At 36.7% G+C, this 19,004-nt stretch overlaps 1 protein-coding gene across 17 annotated transcripts in view; it reads left to right on the plus strand.

Annotated features, from left to right (window-relative positions):
* LOC139964457 (tensin-1-like) overlaps nt 1-19,004 on the plus strand; it is a 196,613-nt gene that overhangs the window by 141,922 nt on the left and 35,687 nt on the right. For all 17 annotated transcript variants that reach the window (XM_071966024.1, XM_071966026.1, XM_071966041.1 and 14 more), the window contains 7 exons: nt 510-577; nt 1,768-1,916; nt 11,409-11,531; nt 13,741-13,805; nt 14,523-14,719; nt 15,619-15,679; nt 17,955-18,027. In XM_071966024.1, the coding sequence (XP_071822125.1) occupies nt 510-577; nt 1,768-1,916; nt 11,409-11,531; nt 13,741-13,805; nt 14,523-14,719; nt 15,619-15,679; nt 17,955-18,027 (736 nt within the window). The remainder of the gene's footprint in view (nt 1-509; nt 578-1,767; nt 1,917-11,408; nt 11,532-13,740; nt 13,806-14,522; nt 14,720-15,618; nt 15,680-17,954; nt 18,028-19,004) is intronic.

The raw sequence follows: 19,004 nt of genomic DNA on the forward strand, positions 1-19,004 counted from the left end.
CTTACAGAGGGAGAATGAAAACCAGTTGCTCTTGGCTGATTTGTACCGATTAATTATGATTATTATTATAAAAATGTATATAGCGCTCACTGATACAGAACAAGTTAGTATCCAGTCACTCATTACAACCTAACACTACAGCAAATTACACAATAAAAGCGGCAGAGAACAGGTGTGTCTTTAAGTTCTATTTAAACACATCAAAACTACAGCCATGTAAATGGCTTATTTAAACTAAACTGAATTATGTGTTGTTTCTGAGGAGTTCACCTATAATGATCTTTGCTGTGATGGTGCTGGGTGGTGATGAAGCTAATTAAAGATTAAAATGATATTTAAAAGGTAGTAATTTAAATGGTTTATATATTTTTTATATATATAACCTGCATATGTGGCTGGAAATTGCTTTTAAATGGTCCATCATTATCAAGGTTAATTTTCTGTCCACTGTCATACTCCATGGCTTAATTAACATTTCATTGTTTTAATACTTTTTTACTGACTTTCAGGAGCAGTGATGGACCGGTCAGATATGCATTTGACCTTGATGTGGATTACATCACTGAAAGAATTATTGGTAAGTTTTTGCTAATACTAGCCAGTGCATTCGATATGGAATATGGTCACGTTTTCATCGTAAGGGAATCTGTTCAGTCTGTCAATTGTGATGTCATATTGGTTGCAGTTAGGTTGACCCTAAACTTTGCAATCTTTCTTTTAAGTGAATGCTTCCTTATCGCTAGAGACATCTGTCATATTACATTAATGTAATAACAATGTACATTTGGATTTCATTTTAAATATATATATCATTGTAGAATGGGACCATTCATGTTTTTCCACTGGAAACCTGGCAAATAAAGAGGTTATTTAGCACATAAATCAGCTAATTGCAATACGTTATTGTAGTGAACAGCATTGGTAATTGAACAACTCACAATTGCCATATATCTTCAGATTAGTGTGGAACTTGTTGATATAACCCACTTCTTAGAAGTTAACAATAATGTTGGAAAACATTTTAACATTCCCAACCATACTATTAACGACATCTCCCTACAGGGGATTGAATCCTTAGGTAGCCGTCCTGACCTAGTACGAATCAGCAGAGAGAGGCTGTGGATGCAACGCCTTCGCACCATTCAACCTCATGGGCTCAACATTCAGGAAGGACATGGCTAACTTTTCCTCTGTCCCCCCCTTCTCCCCTTGTTCCCTCTTCCCTTCCCCCCATCACTCCTCTTCTCACAGCTCTCTTCCACCCCCTTTTTACTTTTTTTCTCCACACCTTTCTGTCTTTGTCCTTCTCCAGTTTATTCCCTACCCCATGCCTCTAATCCTCTTGCTTTCTTCTTTCCATCCCTGGTCTACTAATCCCCTTACATCTATCTCTTTGTCTTCACCGTGCTTATTAACCTGTCTGTATTCTGTGCGTGTTTTTGTCCTTTCTGTTACTGTTACTTGTCATTCAGCCTCTGAAGAAGATGCTACTAGGATCAAAACGTCAGGCCAACTTACTTTTACACAAGATGAACAATAGTTGAATATATCCCGATGTCCGCCAAACAAGGTGCTTGCCCTTCCTTTGCCCCTCTCTGTCTCCCTCTCATTGCCCCCTCTCAGTCCCCTCCCATTCCCCTCTTAGGGAAAGATGGTTGCAATGAATTTGGTATTACATAATGCACAAGATCAGTGAACATGTAAACTCTTAAGATTGGTGATCCATCCTGTAGTGATGATGTATTTTATCATTGTCTTCCTCTTCAGCCATGTCATTCCCATCAGGGGGACCTGAGGCTCAGTACCGCAGTAATCTCAAAGATGTGGTCAACATGCTCAAGACGAAACATCATAATAAGTACATCATCTTCAACTTATCCAAGAGGAGAAATGATATCATCAAGATGAACGATCAGGTCAGAATAATTAAATACTTCGTTGAGGTGGCTGGACTTTAAACGGTCACATATTCAGTAATTTCGGCATATCGCAAATGAAATCGTGCAAAACTGTTTTAGTTTTGCTTTCAAACTTTCCTCAAACATCGAATGGATTGGTATTTGTATTTTTTTGCTTTAGCCTGAACAACAGACGTATTGACGTCAGTGATCAGTGACATGCCTGTATATTAGATCTTGTCTAGATGAGCAATGATTCAGTCTATCTTTGACCATCCTAAAAGTTTTGCAGGAAGTTTTTTAAACTTGTTTTTGGTAGGTTTGCCCCCCCCTCCAGATTATTCTCTGGCGATTAAGAGAGTTATTGTGAGGTACTTAATTATCTCAGAGAAGTACTTTTGATACACTGAAGTCAGGCAGTAAATGTGTGACCATTTGTGGTTGTTCTAGCATATTTAGGAGTACTACACACAACATTTAATTCATTACGTTTCTAATTTATTAGCTTTTAACATTCAACACTGCTTTGCTTGTTGATGTTCAATATCTGCATCAGTAGATTTCTCCTAAATTGTATTGGACTTCCTAATGAATAGAAGTCATTGTAAGTCGGATAGAGTGACGTATACATTTGCATATTTGTAGCTTAAAGTGATTTGATAAGACAGGCATTCCTGAGGTTTTATAATTATATTAATGATAAAATTTATATTGAGTGATTAATTAATTAAACATATTTAATATTCTCACAAGGCAGATGACGACATTTGTTGATTCATATTTCTATTTACCCTTTGGACTGTTTTACAGACATAGAAAGCGGGTTCAATTATTAGCAGATGAAACTCAACTAGTAATTACAATCACAAAAATACACAATAACACAAAATTTAGAGTATGAGATGGTTGAATTAATCAGAGCATTTCGACACTTATACAGGGTCAGGGGTCAGGCCATCATAGACACTTATTCAGAAACGTTTACATCAAACATGAAAATAACAAAGCTAGGAAGACCCACAACAGTATGTCATAGCAGATGTCATAGGGTCAGGCCATCATTGCTTTGAAGAATTGTTTTGTGTTGTTATTGTTGGCATTAACTAGTAATGTTTGCTAGAATCATTCCACCTTTTTCATGGGAGATGAAATATATATCATTGATCTAGAAGGTAACTATGCACTTTTACTATGTAAGCAAATCTGGGTGGAAGTAAATGAACTAGAATGTATGTAAATTTATTATTTAAACTGAATAAGTCCAGCTGTAAGATATGAGAATAGAAATCACTAGTTATAGTAGCTAGTACTTGTCTCTTCTCCGAATTTATAAATCATGAGAAAGAGAGAGAGAGAGAGTTTGTAGCAGATTTTAGATTTTCAAACTGTACCGAAAAAGTTCCAAAGAACTGCAAAGACATGTCAACATCCTAGGAGACGAAGATGCTGGATTTGAGTGTATCACTTCCAAGAGTTGTTCAGGTACTTCTTTTAATTCAATCATGTAAGAAGAATTACCATAAAACTGCATGCAGCTGATTATACAATCATATGTTTAGAAGGGAGTGGTAGTTGACTGGTTCCTTCATATTGATAAACACTCAACCACAGGGTCCAATTAAGTCAATCATGTAACAAGAAGTACCATAAAACTGCATGCAGCTGATTGTACAATAATATGTTTAGAAGGGAGTGGTTGTTGACTGACCAGTTCCTTCATATTGATAAACACTCAACCACAGGGAACCATTAACCGCCTACTCAACAAACACATAAATATTAATGTGGGATCACTGGAGATAAGCCAGTCCCTAATGTACCTGAAGAGTAGTAAACAGTAAAAGGTTGCCAAAGGATCAAGTCTGGAAAGCTGGGGGCATTTAGGGTGTCAGCTCTTATTGTCTGAGAATATATGTTTTGTTTGTTTGTTTTTTTTTCAAATAATTGTAGTTGTCAGGCTTCCATGCATTTGAATCATGCAACATTTTAGGCACAAATTTGAAATTGATATGTTATAGATCCTTTTTTTTCAGGTTTTTTTTTGTATAAGAAATAAGGATAACTGAAGGATGCATAGTATATTGCATTTCTACAAGTATTTGGAAGCATAGTGACCACGGAAACCAGACTCCTCTTCCCTACAGTTGCACCTGTAGTGCTCCGAAGCCTAGATAGCTTGTAGAGGACGATGTTTGTTCCTGTTCTGGATATACTGTATCTGTTGATCTTTCCAGAAATGTACATTTTAATTAAAGTCATAGTCATTCTCAAGTTACTGGTTATCCAATGTTACAAGTATAATACATCTCCTTTAACATATGCAAATACATTGAGCACAAAATATGTTAAAGGTCATCAAGTTGGTCCCAAATATGTTAGAAAGTAACAGATAATGGTCACACATGCTGAAATTTCAACAAGCATTTACTGCCATTCTACAGTAATCTTGAGCAGGGTGTACCCACACTAAGACACTTAAAGTACTACAGACACCTTTTGCTCATACTCAGCACATTTTTTGTGTGTGATAATCTCATTCAAAATCTGTCAAAATTTTTTGAAAAGCTTGTTTTGTTTCCAAGATATTCAATTTTTGAAGTTTTGATTAATCTGGGAAACTAAGAAAATATGTGCAAACTATGACATGAAGTGTTGCGCTCATCAAAATTTCTATTTTTTATCCCTTATATATATCATTTGAATGTGAAATTCCTCTTTTCAAAGAAGACAATAAAATATTTCAAAAACTTGCCTTAGGCCACAAAACGGTGTTCACTGTCTTTGAAACGAAGGTTGTAAAAACAACTTACTGTAGGAATATGAACCTAACAGAAAATTAGGAAGTCACTCCCTTTACATCATCAGTGTGCATAATTTGCTAATGTTTATTCATAGTTGAAACTAGAATTAAGAAAAGACTTGTAAATGGTCAAGCTTTAAATGGATTTTGATTGGAGTTACTGCTATTTTCATGATGTCTAACGCCTATTGGAGTGTTTATTAGGACAGTGTTTTTCATAGGTGTCCGTAGACATTCAAGCGACTATTTAACGATCCTCCTTCAATGCCTTGGGAAACTTTGGAGTATCAAACCTTCAGGAAAGTACATTTGTAAGCAATTGCAAACAATTTCAGGCCAAAACTGATGATGCATTTATTGCATTTAAAAGCAACACTGCATCTATGCCTTACCTATAAGCACTAGGGTGTTATATGAACACAATCAACTGGTAAGCTTAATAATAATTAGTCTCAGGTAATTTTACCTTTTGGTTAGAAAGAAATACGAAATTCAAGTGTATAAACAAACACATTACAGTAGCAAAGTACTTTATTTCATTATTTCAAGTCACAAAACTTGAAAACCTTTTGTGCAGTGATGTTAAACTTGGGCAAGAAATACTTCAAATTTAAATTTAAAAGGAAACTCCTCTTGGCATTTTGGTTTACGAAGAAGTTTGCCAACTAAGTGTGAATGTTATGTTATGTTTTTTTTAAAGCAACTGCTTATAATGAGGTGGTAAGCAGCAGGATGTGTGAATCTCTGACTGTGTGAGACTATTGTGTGCCTCATTGGAGTGTTTACTTAATGTGTGTGTCCCTTACCCTTCTTAGCATACTGATGGTACAGTAGATCTTATTTACCCTTGCATTCTTGGTTAATATTTCTAAGAAATTTGAACGTCCTGGATTTCCTTGGAACAATCAAGGTTTGAGTGTTTGTACAACAAGTTTTTGGTAATACAAGGATGCGTGGGACATGAACTCAAGAGTTGAGCTTAAGGTGATACTTTATAAAAAAACATGAAGAAAAACAAAACAGAACTGTTCAAACATTAGGCAGAACAAACATCCTGCCATTTAGAGATAGGGCTCCTCTGGAAAGCAGTGCTTTGGCACTGAGCAAGACTACCCTCAATAAAGATGACATTAATAAAAAAAGAAAAGAAAAAAGGAGTAAATTTATGTATATTTTTGAAAAAGTACTTCATCTTTATATCATTTCCTAAAGCTGCGTAGTGCGCTCTTAGTTATGTAAACATTTGGTTTCCATAGTAATTAATTACCTTTTATACCATCCTCCCAGTGACCGTTACTTTGTGTTTGTTATGGTCAGTCATCACGTCTCAAAGTGGCTTTTTAAGATAGGTTGATGTTTGGAAGAACTCCGTATATATTCTTCTTCTTTCAGTGATGAAACATAAAAGATATTAAGTAAATTGAACTGCTAACAATTAGTATAAAAAGTGTGCAATTTCTCTTTGGCCCACTTAAATTTAAGTTCTTTTGTTGAAAAACACAGTTGGATACAATATGTGAATTAGTTTCATAAATAACATTGAAATTTGGACCATCTCTACCTTCAAATGCATTTGCAATGACTTTAGAAGTATGTGAATACCCCTTATAATTAAAACTGATATTGAATAAAAGTGATTCAATCAAGGTATATGATTGATTAGCTATTAATACCAATGACCTCTACTCCTCTACCCTGTAACCTAGTTTGTGATTTCAATTTACAGTGCTTCTGGGGTCTCTATTACAGTTATGGAATATACACACCCCCCCTCCCCCCGTCTACCAAACCCTTTAATCCATTCCTGTTTTAGTGTTTAGATCAACATCTAATATACAGTAGATCTACAGTGGCAATACGGCTACATTTTGAAGCTTGCTTCATAGTAGCAGGGGCGTATCCAGGATTTTCCAATAGGGGGGGCGCCAGGCATGAATGATCGCCGTCCTGGGGGATGGGTCTAAGGGGAGGGGTGTACAATTTTTGCTTTCAAAGAAGGGCTGAAATGCAAAATGGTGTCATATGCATGGGCGGCGATCCGTACTTCCGAGTGGGGGGGGGGGATATGACCTTGTTGACTATCTAAGCGTAGCGCCACCATGAGTTGGCGCGAAGCGTACAAGAAAATTTTGGGATTAACAAACCCTCTAGATGGCCGGAAACGGCACTTCCCGAGGTTTCCAAGCGGCATATACCCAACTTTAAAATAGGGATGTCATGTCCGAAATATCTCATAAACAGGATCCAAAATACTTTTTTTTTTAATTTCGGGTGTTATTTTGGGAAAATTGCCCCTGTCAATCTTGTTTCAGGCGCAACGTTAGAATGTTCGAGAGCTCTGTTATATTATTCGATGAAGAAAATGGCCTCATGCAGGCTATTATAGGCCTATACACATGCAATACACAATTACACATAGTTACATTCCTAGGTACCGATTGCTAGGGCATCCACGTGAAACGTGTATTAAGCATTACCCTGGTTACATGAGATTCTCAGCTGTTCGAGGGAACATGTATGTGTGTAGGCCTACTATAGGGCCTATATGAATACTATGAGGGTGCATATATGTACTATATCAATACTGTGGGCGCAATAATACATTTTGTTGTTATAGGGCCAATGAAGCCTACAGTCAACTATTTTTGCTTTATAAAGAAGCTTTATTTGAAAAGATCGCACTGCGTTTATGGTAGGCGAGAAATGAAGCTAAAAAAGAGCCGTACATTAACGAAGATGCATAAATGTAGGCATGAAAATATTCTTATCCCTGGCATTTGGTGGGGGGGGGGATATGGTGCATTACATTCCCTCCACCCATTTTCATGGGGGGATATATCCCCCCTCCACCCAGGATCGCCGCCCATGGCCATATGTGATCCATTTTTCGACCTTAATAATAAGCAACATTTCCAGTAAATATGGACACAAAATGCACAATTTAGTATGGCTGGCATGTCATTTAGTGTTTATAGTGATAATACAAACACAATTACCATCTATGTTTCTAAAACTATTATGCCGCCGAACTTCGCCAGAACCTTTTTTTGGCAAACAAAAAATAAAGCATACGGGAGGGGGGGGGGGGGGTTGAGCGATCACCGACATCTCACATAAAGGTCGTCATCAATTTTTTTTTTTTTTTTCTTGCTAAACTTTTTTTTTTTTTTGGTGACGGCCAATAGGGGGGGCACGCGCCTGTTGCGCCCCCCCCTGGATACGCCCCTGTAGTAGTGTATCTTGTTTACAATTGTCTACAATTGTTCATGTATTTCAGTGTTTTTTTTTCTATGTTCAGTGTGACAATGATTTTAAATTCGACATAATTCATAAAAACTTAACAGTTTATGGACTGTAGCCTCCGGAGTTCCAATAATTTCGATTTGACAGGTTTTGTAAAATGAACCTTCCTGCTTATAATCATTAAGAAATGAAAAGATAAAGGTAGAGCAAGATTTTATAGTTTGAGGTATTTGGTGGGATTGACGGACTAAAGGGATTGGACTGTGATATATAGGAGGTGTTAAATATCAGTCGAGGTATGCCTAGGATTGGCTGCTTGCATAATATGTACTGCTTTGTATAAAAAAGCTACCTTCACTCTGTCGACAGTGGTATTAAATTTCTTTCCACTTCAAAAAATGTGTATTATTTTCAGGAAAAAAATTAAGAAACTCTTTGAGGGTTGTCCAATCAATGTTGAATTGCCACTTTTCGTAAAGTACACCTGCGGAAATTCATGTTCAATGATATTAAGCAGCTTAGGTACCTCATTAAAAAGTTGTTTGACAAGCCTTGAGTGGTTGGTTATATTTGAGTCAAATCTGAAACTTGAAGTAAACACATTCAGTCTTTCTACGATCCAGAAAGTATCTGAAAGGATCAACAACTCCTTTTTTTATTAAATTTCTGTTAGACCCTGGAAGTAATATCTGATGGTTAATTAAATTATGTTAAATCCATCTTCTGTATTTTCCTGTGGTGGGTAATGTAGGTGACACCTTAAAAACCAGCATTAATTCTGTGATGGGTTTGATCAATTTTCAATTCTTAGTATTCCAACACGGTGTGCCAGTTCATCGTTGATTTCGTCCGATTTTTTGTTTCTTATAACCCCCCCCCCACACCCTCTACCCTAAAAGTTGCTTCTCCAGTCGGAAGGTTTCATTACATTTATTTATTTCCATGTTGCACTGCATTTAATGGCTGCCAGATGACAAATTCTTAAATTCTGAAAAGTCTGTTCTTAAATTCTGAAAAGTCTGTTCTTAAATTCTGAAAAGTCTGTACTGTAAATCCTGGCATATTACCAAATTCACCATGTTTTGCTGTCTACTTTATAATTGTTTTCCACTTTCAAACTATTTTAGTATAAACAAACTGTTTGAACTCTTCCCTAACCTTTGAACCCTTTTGATTCACCCTTTGCACTCAGTGTGTTGATTAAAACATTTTAAAAATAGTGCATGCATTCTTTACCTCTTTTGAAAGGAGAAGTTGTGTAAAAAAAGGAGAAAAGTAGATTTTGCTGCAGGGTGCATATGTACCTTAATGGAGGTTCTGTCACCCTTAGAGGTGATGGGTACTGAAAACTAACATCAGCTGTGGGTCCTGTACTATTCATCTGTTGATTGGTAGACCATCATGCAGACAATGGATCTACAGTCATAAGTTGTCGTCATTTCAAAGTACAGTAACTATTTGTTAACAAGAATGAATGTGGAAGGGTTTTGGATCAATGCAATAAGTTCCCTTCATTGTCATGCCCTAACCATCCCATCACCTCACTTCCCAGTCTCTGTATCATTGATAATTGTTCCCATATGTTGCTAAAGAACGCAACTGTGATCTCCATGATACAGCTCATTCTTTATACTGGTTTTTAGAGAGTAGATGGTGTCTTGTGTAATTATATTGTGCAAATACTTCTCAAACTGAGGAAGAACCATCTAGGGTTTGGAATTCTCTCCTCCATAAATAAATGAAGTAACCTTGATCCATCACTGTTGGAGGTGGTTTAGGGTTATGAATAATTGTAAACAAACCTTTTAATTACTGATGAAATATGAAATAAAGTAGAAGTCAGATCATCAAAATGAATTAGTTCAATGTTTGGTATTCATGCTATACTCTGTACCCTAGGTAGTTTTCATAGAAGTGTTTAATATTTGATCCATTTTATGTGATATTTAAATATTTAATAGTGAAGATTTGTTACCCCAATAGACCTATGTATCTTCCTTTCTTCATGGAAGGTGTTTATGTCACTTTTGGTAATCTGACAAAAGGTGCCCAGTAAGTTAATTAATGCTGAAATGTTTGTGCTCAGAATCAGATGCGTCAATCTTCCTTGACAACTCAACCCCTTACAGTTTATCAATACAACGATAGTGCTGCAAACGGTTCAGCATTTCTCAGTACAAATGCTGTATCTTATTTTATAAAGGTTACATGCAGTATGTCATCTCAGTAAAAATGTGATATCTTACTGTATAAAGGTTACATGCAGTATGTCATCTCAGTAAAAATGTGATATCTTACTGTATAAAGGTTACATGCAGTATGTCATCTCAGTAAAAATGTGATATCTTACTGTATAAAGGTTACATGCAGTATGTCATCTTGGTACAAATGTGATATCTAACTGTATAAAGGAGACATGCAGTTTGTCATCTCAGTAAAAATGTGATATCTTACTGTATAAAGGTTACATGCAGTATGTCATCTTGGTAAAAATGTGATATCTTACTGTATAAAGATTACATGCAGTATGTCATCTCAGTACAAATGTGATATCTTACTGTATAAAGGAGACATGCAGTTTGTCATCTGTCTGGAATTTTGGACTATCTATAGATTGTTTTATTTTAACAAACTACTGTAAAACATGTTGCATATTCAATGGTTCCTTAAAGTATTATTTGTTCTATGTAATCAGTTCATTGTTCTGGACACATATATAAATTAAGGTTAATTTTTTTTATGCTAAATTTAATGGTATTGGTCCTTTAATGGATAAATGCCCATATACAGTAGCATGTCTTGGGGTATGCATCCCATAATCCCTTGTCCCCCTCGCTCTGCTCTCCCCTCCCTCCTTTCCTCATCCTTCCTCCCCCCAATGCCCTTCCCCCCAACCAATGCATGATAAATGCAGCTTCTTACTTTGAATCTGCTGTGAACCTAGATATTTATTGTACATATGAATATTGTACAGAAAGTCAGCTCCATTTTACTACTCAGCTTGTTCTTTTTCTGTTCTTATCAGTTCACTGTTATTTATATATATATATAGCCCCCCCCCCCCCCTCAAACAAACAATGACCTTCCTTTTCATTTAAATTAAATGTTGTGTCTACAAAGAAAATTATTTCTTGCATCAGCGTTTCAGAATCTTAGCTTACTTAGGACTTAGGACACTGATCAAATTCGCCGTTAACACAGCTATCTATAAAAGACAAAGGATTCTTTCCGCTTTGAAATAAACGATTTGTGAAATATGCTTCTGGCAAAACCCGAGGTTCTATGGTTCCTCAAATGTCACTAAAGTTCAAAACGGTATGAGGCATACAGTTTTTTAAAATGCGGATGTGTGCCCCATTTCGTAAGGGGAACAAATAGATGGAAACATTTTGCTCGTTACTTCAAACGTTTGTTTGATTTAGTAGATCTATCATTAATGTCGCCCTCTCTCTCTCTTGCGTTGGTAGGTCCTTGACGTCGGATGGCACGATTCTCTGGCTCCTCCTCTAGAGAGGCTCTGTAGCATCTGCAAACAAATTGAAACTTGGTTGAAGAAAGATTCTCAGAATGTAGCCGTGTTGCACTGTAAGGTAAGATACTATATGTAATCTGAAAGGTAAAAAAAATAATATTTGGAGGGCCTGTTTGTTTGACAGAATTATTTCAGTTTAACTTGAGGGTATCCAATCATATCAAATCATAGAAAAAGCTTGATCAGAACTAACCAAATTTACAAACTCAATTCAAATTACAGATTTAAAGGTATATTGCAGGTTGGAATGTTACGGAACAAACTTGTCATTTCTGTGTGAGATTGAACGAAACTTTAAAATATTCCTCATGCCATAAAAATTAAAAAGGAATCCTTGGTGATGGAAAAGTTGATAATATTCTTATTTATTCCTTCTCGTCTGAAGTTGCAGTTTCTGCCTGTAGCAAACCTGGCGTCTCTCAATAAATGCAACCTATATATAGGCCCGGGTTCGAATCTCGGTGGAGCTTTTTCACTGTTCTGGATTTTCCAACTCATTACGATTTCAAATATATATATATATATATATATATATATATATATATGTATTAAAGCCGATTCACAATATAAGTATGTGCATCCTGTCATGTACTTGTAAGCTTCTTAAATATGTTTCTTTCATGTGATTAATATGCTACAACATTGATTTGGAGCATTTACCCCTAGGGCCTGTAGACGGAACATTAATCTGAGGCTTGACTTTCATACAAGCTTCTGCAAGTGGAATAGACTTGTATTTTGGATCTTAGGCTCACAAGGATTTGAAGTGGAAAACTGTCTGACTTCTGTACCAAATGGGTTTTACTGCACATATTGGAGTCTGTGCAAAATCAATGGTAGCATGTATAATCAGAGTACCACAGATATTGCATACTGTGGTGTGAATTCTCCTCAGTGTGCAAACAAATTGTTCAGAGGTACTCCTTCCCTAGATGCTATGATTGTATGGAGAGGTCTAGGTTCAAACACTGTTTTTTTGTCTGAGTCATAAGTTGATGTTGCTGATCGCCTGTTATTTCTCCCATTGTATGATTATTATCCCAGGAATTTTCTCCGGCTCTCCTTTTCTCCCTATTGTCACCTGTTCCAGGGCCTCAATGATAATTTTAACCTGTTGAAAATATTATCTTGGACCTCAAGTAAAGAAATGTTTGTCTTCTGTCCCAAGGGGAATTTTGGAGGAAAGGAAAATAGTTTCTGTTATGTGATGGAATCTTGATTAAAGCTGCCCTGCCTTTGGAGATAAGTCTTGTAAACCAGAGGGAACTGCTACCACAGGAGTGTTATGGCAAGATGTTTGAATGGCAAACCTGGACAATTTGTGACATGGTTGAACAGTATCTGAAATCTTGATTAGGAATGGAAGTGAGAAATACAATAAGGGGATCAGGGAAGGGAGAAACAAAATTATTTCCCTCCCATTTCCCACACCTTTCAAGCTGATACTATGTACCCTGTGTCCTTGAAAATTATACCTAGAATGTATAGATTCAAAGAACAGAAATGTTAAATTGGAGTAGTCCCCTTCACTTACTGAAAGGGATAGAAGCAAGGTATGTGGGTATAAGGTGGGTCATGTTAGAGGGAAAGAAGGTAAAAGGTGGGTCATGTTAGAGGGTAAAAGGTGGGTCATGTCAGAGGTAAAAGGTGGGTCATGTTATAGGGAAGAATGATAAAAGGTGGGTAATGGTAAAGGTTCGGAGGGTATAAAGGTGGGTGGGTCATGTTAGAGGGAAGGAGGGTGAAAGGTGGGTCATGTTAGAGGGAAAGGTGTAAAAGTTGGGTCATGTTAGAGGGAAAGGGGGTAAAAGGTGGGTCATGTTTAAGGGAAGGAGGGTTTAAAGGTGGGTCATGTTAGAGGGAACGAGGTTAAAAGGTGTGTCGTTTTAGAGGGAAGAGGGCAAAAGTTGGTCATGTTAGAAGGAAGGAGAATATTAAGCTTTAATTTCCCCAAAATTTAAAACGGTCATAAAGAGTAGTGAACTGAATTGTTACAAGAGTAAACACATTTTCTTGTCAAGATGAAAGACATTAACTAATCTTTGCAAGATTTAATTTCTGAAAGAAGTAACCTCAAATTTTTTGATGAAATAGCAATAGAAGTAACTTCATGGTTGAATTGTTTCATTTCCAACTTCTTTAGGGACAAGTACAATGCATTCATCTTTTCTGGTCAATTCTGGTAATTTTTAAATCTGTTGGATGTTACAACTCAATCATTTTAGAAATGTGATGTTTAATGATGTTTTTACTCTTTTCTCTCACAGGGAAGCAGATCTCCCATCGGTGTTGTGGTCTTAGCTTACATGAACTACATCAATATAACTGCAAAGTAAGTACCTGTGCTGGGAGAGACGGGCAAATTACCATCAGAAAGTGTCTTGGTGTAACTTAATTGGTTCTATTTTTAAATGTCTGGATTATTTAAGTCTTAATTTGTTAATTGAACAGGCTGATGATAAAAATAACAAAACTTGCCTGATACCAAGTAAGTAAGCAAATGTGCATATTTTATTTTTGCATCAGGTCATGTCATATAAAAGCAAATAGGTATATAAAGTTGGTACAACATGCCATTACTACATACATAGGAAAGTATCAAAGACGATATGCTACAAAACATTTCTCAGGCTTGCACCATGGTGGAAATATTAAATCAGAAAATGTTAGCAAAATCCTAGATGCACAACTGACATTTGCTTGTGGCATTGCCCTTTTGGTGAGAAAATAAGTATTGATGTTTCAGTTCATCAAAATTTGATATGATAAATGAGTTACATTGTGAATGCATGTAACCCAACTGCTCTAAAGAAATATTCCCAGGACATACTCTCTGATACCTAAGGAGAATATTAAATTATTCTAGCAGTTGAAGACCCCCACCCATCCTCTCCCCCCCCCCCCTTCTTGGTATCTAATTAAACCCTAAGATAGATATTTGAAGGATATGATTTTCACATGTTTTGTTTGAGACAGCCAATTGCCACAATGAATACTCCTTTAATATCAACATTTCCTCTGGTTCTCTCTACGTCTCTCTACCTTTCAGTTCCGAGACTACTCTGGACAGATATGCTATGAAGAGGTTCATGGAAGCCAAGACTGACAGACACGTTCAACCGTCGCAGTTCCGTTATGAAGAGTACTTCACTGGACTTCTAACTGGTGCAATTTCCATAAACAGTGCTCCATTGTACCTGCACCATATTGTCATCCACGGAGTTCCAAACTACGATGCTAATGGAGGTAGAGATTTATAGTAATTACTAGTATGTATGTATGTATGTATGTATGGGTGTGTGTATGTATGTATGTATTTTAGACCCTCCTGCAAGCAGGAACTCACAAAGAAGCCTCATTGGCTTATCAAAGCCTTAAGCTGACCGAAGTCAGTCTCTTACATTCATATTTAACGTCCATGATCATAATTGTCAATTGTCAACAACTCTGTAACTGGACGACATACTTTAATCTTGGAGTGACTCAAACTCGGGACCTTATGATTGGAAGGCACCAGCGTTAACCACTGAGCTAACACTCCTGTATAGCTTTAGCAATTATTACAGACTGTAGTAAAATGTGTGAATTCAAGTCATAGTTGTGATACAAATGCTGCAGTTTGTGATTTTGATAGAATAAACAGATAATAAAGCCCTGCATCTATGAGAAAGTGAAAGATTGTAACATCGTAATGTCAATATTTTGAAACCCTGGAGATGACTTTCAAACAGTAAGGTATTTGGTTTTTACTAACAGTAAACCATGATCTAAACGATCATAAGTTCTCTTCAGTTTTGAAATTACCATTTGTCTTCCTCTCGGATTCATCTCTGAATCAAAACCTCATCATTTTTTGTCCCGGAGGGACAATGTACTGTGAACCATTGTGGCTTCACACCTGATATGTTAAGGACAGTACATGTAAGATGCAGAATTTGGTCAAAGTTAGACTGTGACTGAATGCATGGAAAAATTTGTCAGTCCTGTTTGTATTTCACCTTCATGGAATTAGTGTGAACCTGTAACAAGTTGTGACCATGTTACTTATGAGTATGTCTACCTCTTTGTTCTCATCGGGTGTAATTGTTCATAATTTAAGGTGAACCATCACAGCATCATGTTTTCTGTCTTTGTTAACTTTGCAGGCTGCAGACCTTTCATTAGGTTGTACCAAGGAATGCAGACAGTGTACACATCCGGTGTATAGTAAGTACTCTGTTAATCTCTCTATATAACCCCTTCATTCCTGGCATTACAGAGGCCTCCATGATAGCTGAGAGGTTAATTGGAAGAAGATTCCATCAGGAATATTATAGAGCACAGAGGATGTCACCAAAGTATTTAAAAGTATCATCAATACTACCTACAAATTTTAGCTAAATGTTTGTATGTACTAGCTGTGTGGAGATTTTGACTAACCAAGTGATTCGCTGATATTGAAAGTGACCATATTATACAACTTCCCCCCCCCCCCCTCGCCCACCCTCTCCCCACTGAAGAAACATGCTTTGCGGAGTAAGTGACAGTAAAAAAAAAAAATTCTGAGCTGAGCCTATGCTGTGCTCTTTAAGGAACTTGCCATCAAAGACCCCATTGGTAAGTCATTTCTATTGGTTTGAACAATATTGTCAGACAGTAGAAAACCCAAAATATCGGAGACACAAAACCATCCTCATAGGACCAGACTGGGTAGCCCTCTTTCCGTGAGAGATAAAAAGTAATTTGTATGAAATAGCTCTATTGCATGTGAGAATTTTCTGCAGGTGGTGGAAACTTTGCCAAATTGTTTCTAATGATGTAGTAATTGTACTTTTGGCTGTTGCTATGGTGTAAGAGAATCTCTGGAGTCTAACTGGCTGGTCAAATCTAGGCCTGTTTCAGAAACTTAATCCATGAAGCATGCTAGTGAAAATATTTTTTGGTAGATATTTGGCATATGGGAATATTTTGGAATGTGAAGGAGTGGTTAGAGCACAGTTTCGGTAAACTTTAAATGACTTGATTGTGTCTTCTGAGTTTCACATTCATAAAAATTCACAACATCAGCTTCAAGTACCACTGTTAGTAGCTCTGGAGACATATAAACCGGTATAAATGGATTTAATGTGCTCAGTGCTAATGAAGTTCGACATGGATGTAAAATTGCTACATTTCCTTATGTTTAGTAGTATATGACATATATATGCTGAATATGAGAACTTAGAATCTTGAATTTGTTCTCAAAATGTTCAAAGTTTAAATAAATCGTCATTTATGATCTTACATTGTGGGTTGACTTTCAGCAAATCGTATTTTGGAGGTAGCACCAACCATCTTTTTAACCTCTCTGATCTATATTTGAAATGCAATAGGTTCTTGACTTCTTTGTCAGGGTATGTAAATAAGTCACATAGCAGAGCATATTAACAACAAATCTGTCCTGTAATCTCATTGTTATTAATGTAAACACACCCCTGCTGGAATATACCTGATCATCTCTAAGTTCAAGGGTAATTCTTCCCATCAGCTCTAACCTACGAATGCCAATCATATTTTGTTATTCCTTGCTGGAGTCAAAAGAAATCTAAGTGATGATGATGGTGTCTGTGTGTGTGATACTTGCTTGTAAACACAATAACTCAAAAAGTTAATGGTGCATTCACTTCATACTTGGTGTGTGCATAGTCTTGTTCTGTGAAGTTCAATTGAAATCGGGTGGAGGGCAAAGGTCATTTGTGGTCAACATTTAAGTGAAAGTCTGAGAATTTTGTAAGTACGATAAGGCAAGAAAGTACATCGTTCTTGAACTTAATACTTAGTAGTAGATCCAGCTTGGTGAGTACAAAGACCCTATTGTAATTGGTAGAGGTCAAAGGTCACATGAGGTCAACAGACATCAAAGTATGAAAACCTTTAAACATGATAACGCTACACTCAATCTGTGAATTCTCCAGTGCTATGATTTTCTTGTGGTGAACATAGTTTGGTCAACTTCAGTTCAGTTTAGTTCTACAGGTCTTCAACGAAACATACCTGGCATCCAGGTAATGAAATCTGGTTCAGTGTTCATACTCTTGCTTGAAATGTGCACTTAAACCTCCTATCAGTTGTCACCCTCTTGAGCTTCAAGGGTTCAACAGTTTATCTGAATTGGTGGAAAACTTGGCCATTTTCTCAGAAGAATTTCACAGTGTATAAAGCTTTATTAAGTACTGTAGGCCTGCCATTTGCAAATTCCATCAGAGGTTACATATAGTTTGCTAACATTCTGATGGTCAAGGTCACAAGTTCAATGCGAGGTGTGAACAATAATCAGAGGCTAAAAATAGAGGGCTTATGGGACTTAATGGGTTAAATGCACAATCTCAATATTTATCATGGAAACTCATGTTTAGATGCAAAATGCAGCTTACATATGAAAATGAAAGTAATCAAATGGAATGAATTAATCTACTCTGTAAGCGGCTTATTTATCACCTCAGTAACATTCTTACTCTTTCAGTACTGTGCCAGAGGGGACAACTAAATTTGTGATTACCTTGGACAAAGCTTTGCCTTTGAGGGGTGACATTTTGGTGAGATTTCTTTATTTGTTTCTGTTTTGTTTTTATATTGTATGATTCCACTCAAGGTTGGTATTGCCAGTGTCAATTTCAATTTGAGCTGTATTCTCACAGAATGTGTTAGTTTGAAAATGTTTAGTAATTTATTTACAAATACACCCCTGCTGTGGGTAAACTATTGAATAAAAGTATTGGCAGTCATGTGCAGGAGTAAGAAGTAACATGATATGGAAAACAGTCTGTGAGGAGTGAATACCGCCAATGAAAATAAACTGTCATGGGTTAATGTTGTGTTGTTGGAAAGAACTGGGAAAAAATATTATGACCTGTGGGTATGTCTTAGGAGTTGGTAGCATCTGTTGAAAGACTTTAATACAACAATATCTCGAAAGTATAACTTAGAATTCCTTTTGTCCTTGGTGGTTGCTGATGGTTGGAAAATTGGGAGTCAGAGAGAGGTTGATGGGAGTGGGGTCGGATTAAGGTTAAATATGTCAAACTTCTCATTTATTAGTTGCGAGGGTTTTGGTTTTCTTTAGCATCTCTTGGTATAATAAGGGGTATGCCCTGCTGTCAATGTAATCCTATGAAAATGTTTTTGGAAGCAGTTGGTCTAAAAAACCAAGTACTTAATATAAAAATACAGCATTTGTACATGCAGAAGAACACGCTGTTACCTCAAGTAGAAAAGTTAAGAAACAAAACAAATGTTTGAGTTGACAGTGTTAAGTAATCAATTAATTAATATTCTTCCAGGGCTAGAGCAAAACATTGGTAGTAGGGAATATCAAAACCTCACTATACCTAGATTAGAGTAATGGTTAGAACAGGCAGGTAGACCCAGTGCTCAGTGTTGTGGACAGGCGGGTAGACCCAGTGCTCAGTGTTTTGGACAGGCGGGTAGACCCAGTGCTCAGTGTTTTGGACAGGCGGGTAGACCCAGTGCTCAGTGTTTTAGATAGGTGGTTACACCCAGTGCTTAATGTTTA

This window comes from Apostichopus japonicus, chromosome 23 (assembly GCF_037975245.1).
Source record: "Apostichopus japonicus isolate 1M-3 chromosome 23, ASM3797524v1, whole genome shotgun sequence".
NCBI lineage: Eukaryota > Metazoa > Echinodermata > Holothuroidea > Aspidochirotida > Stichopodidae > Apostichopus > Apostichopus japonicus.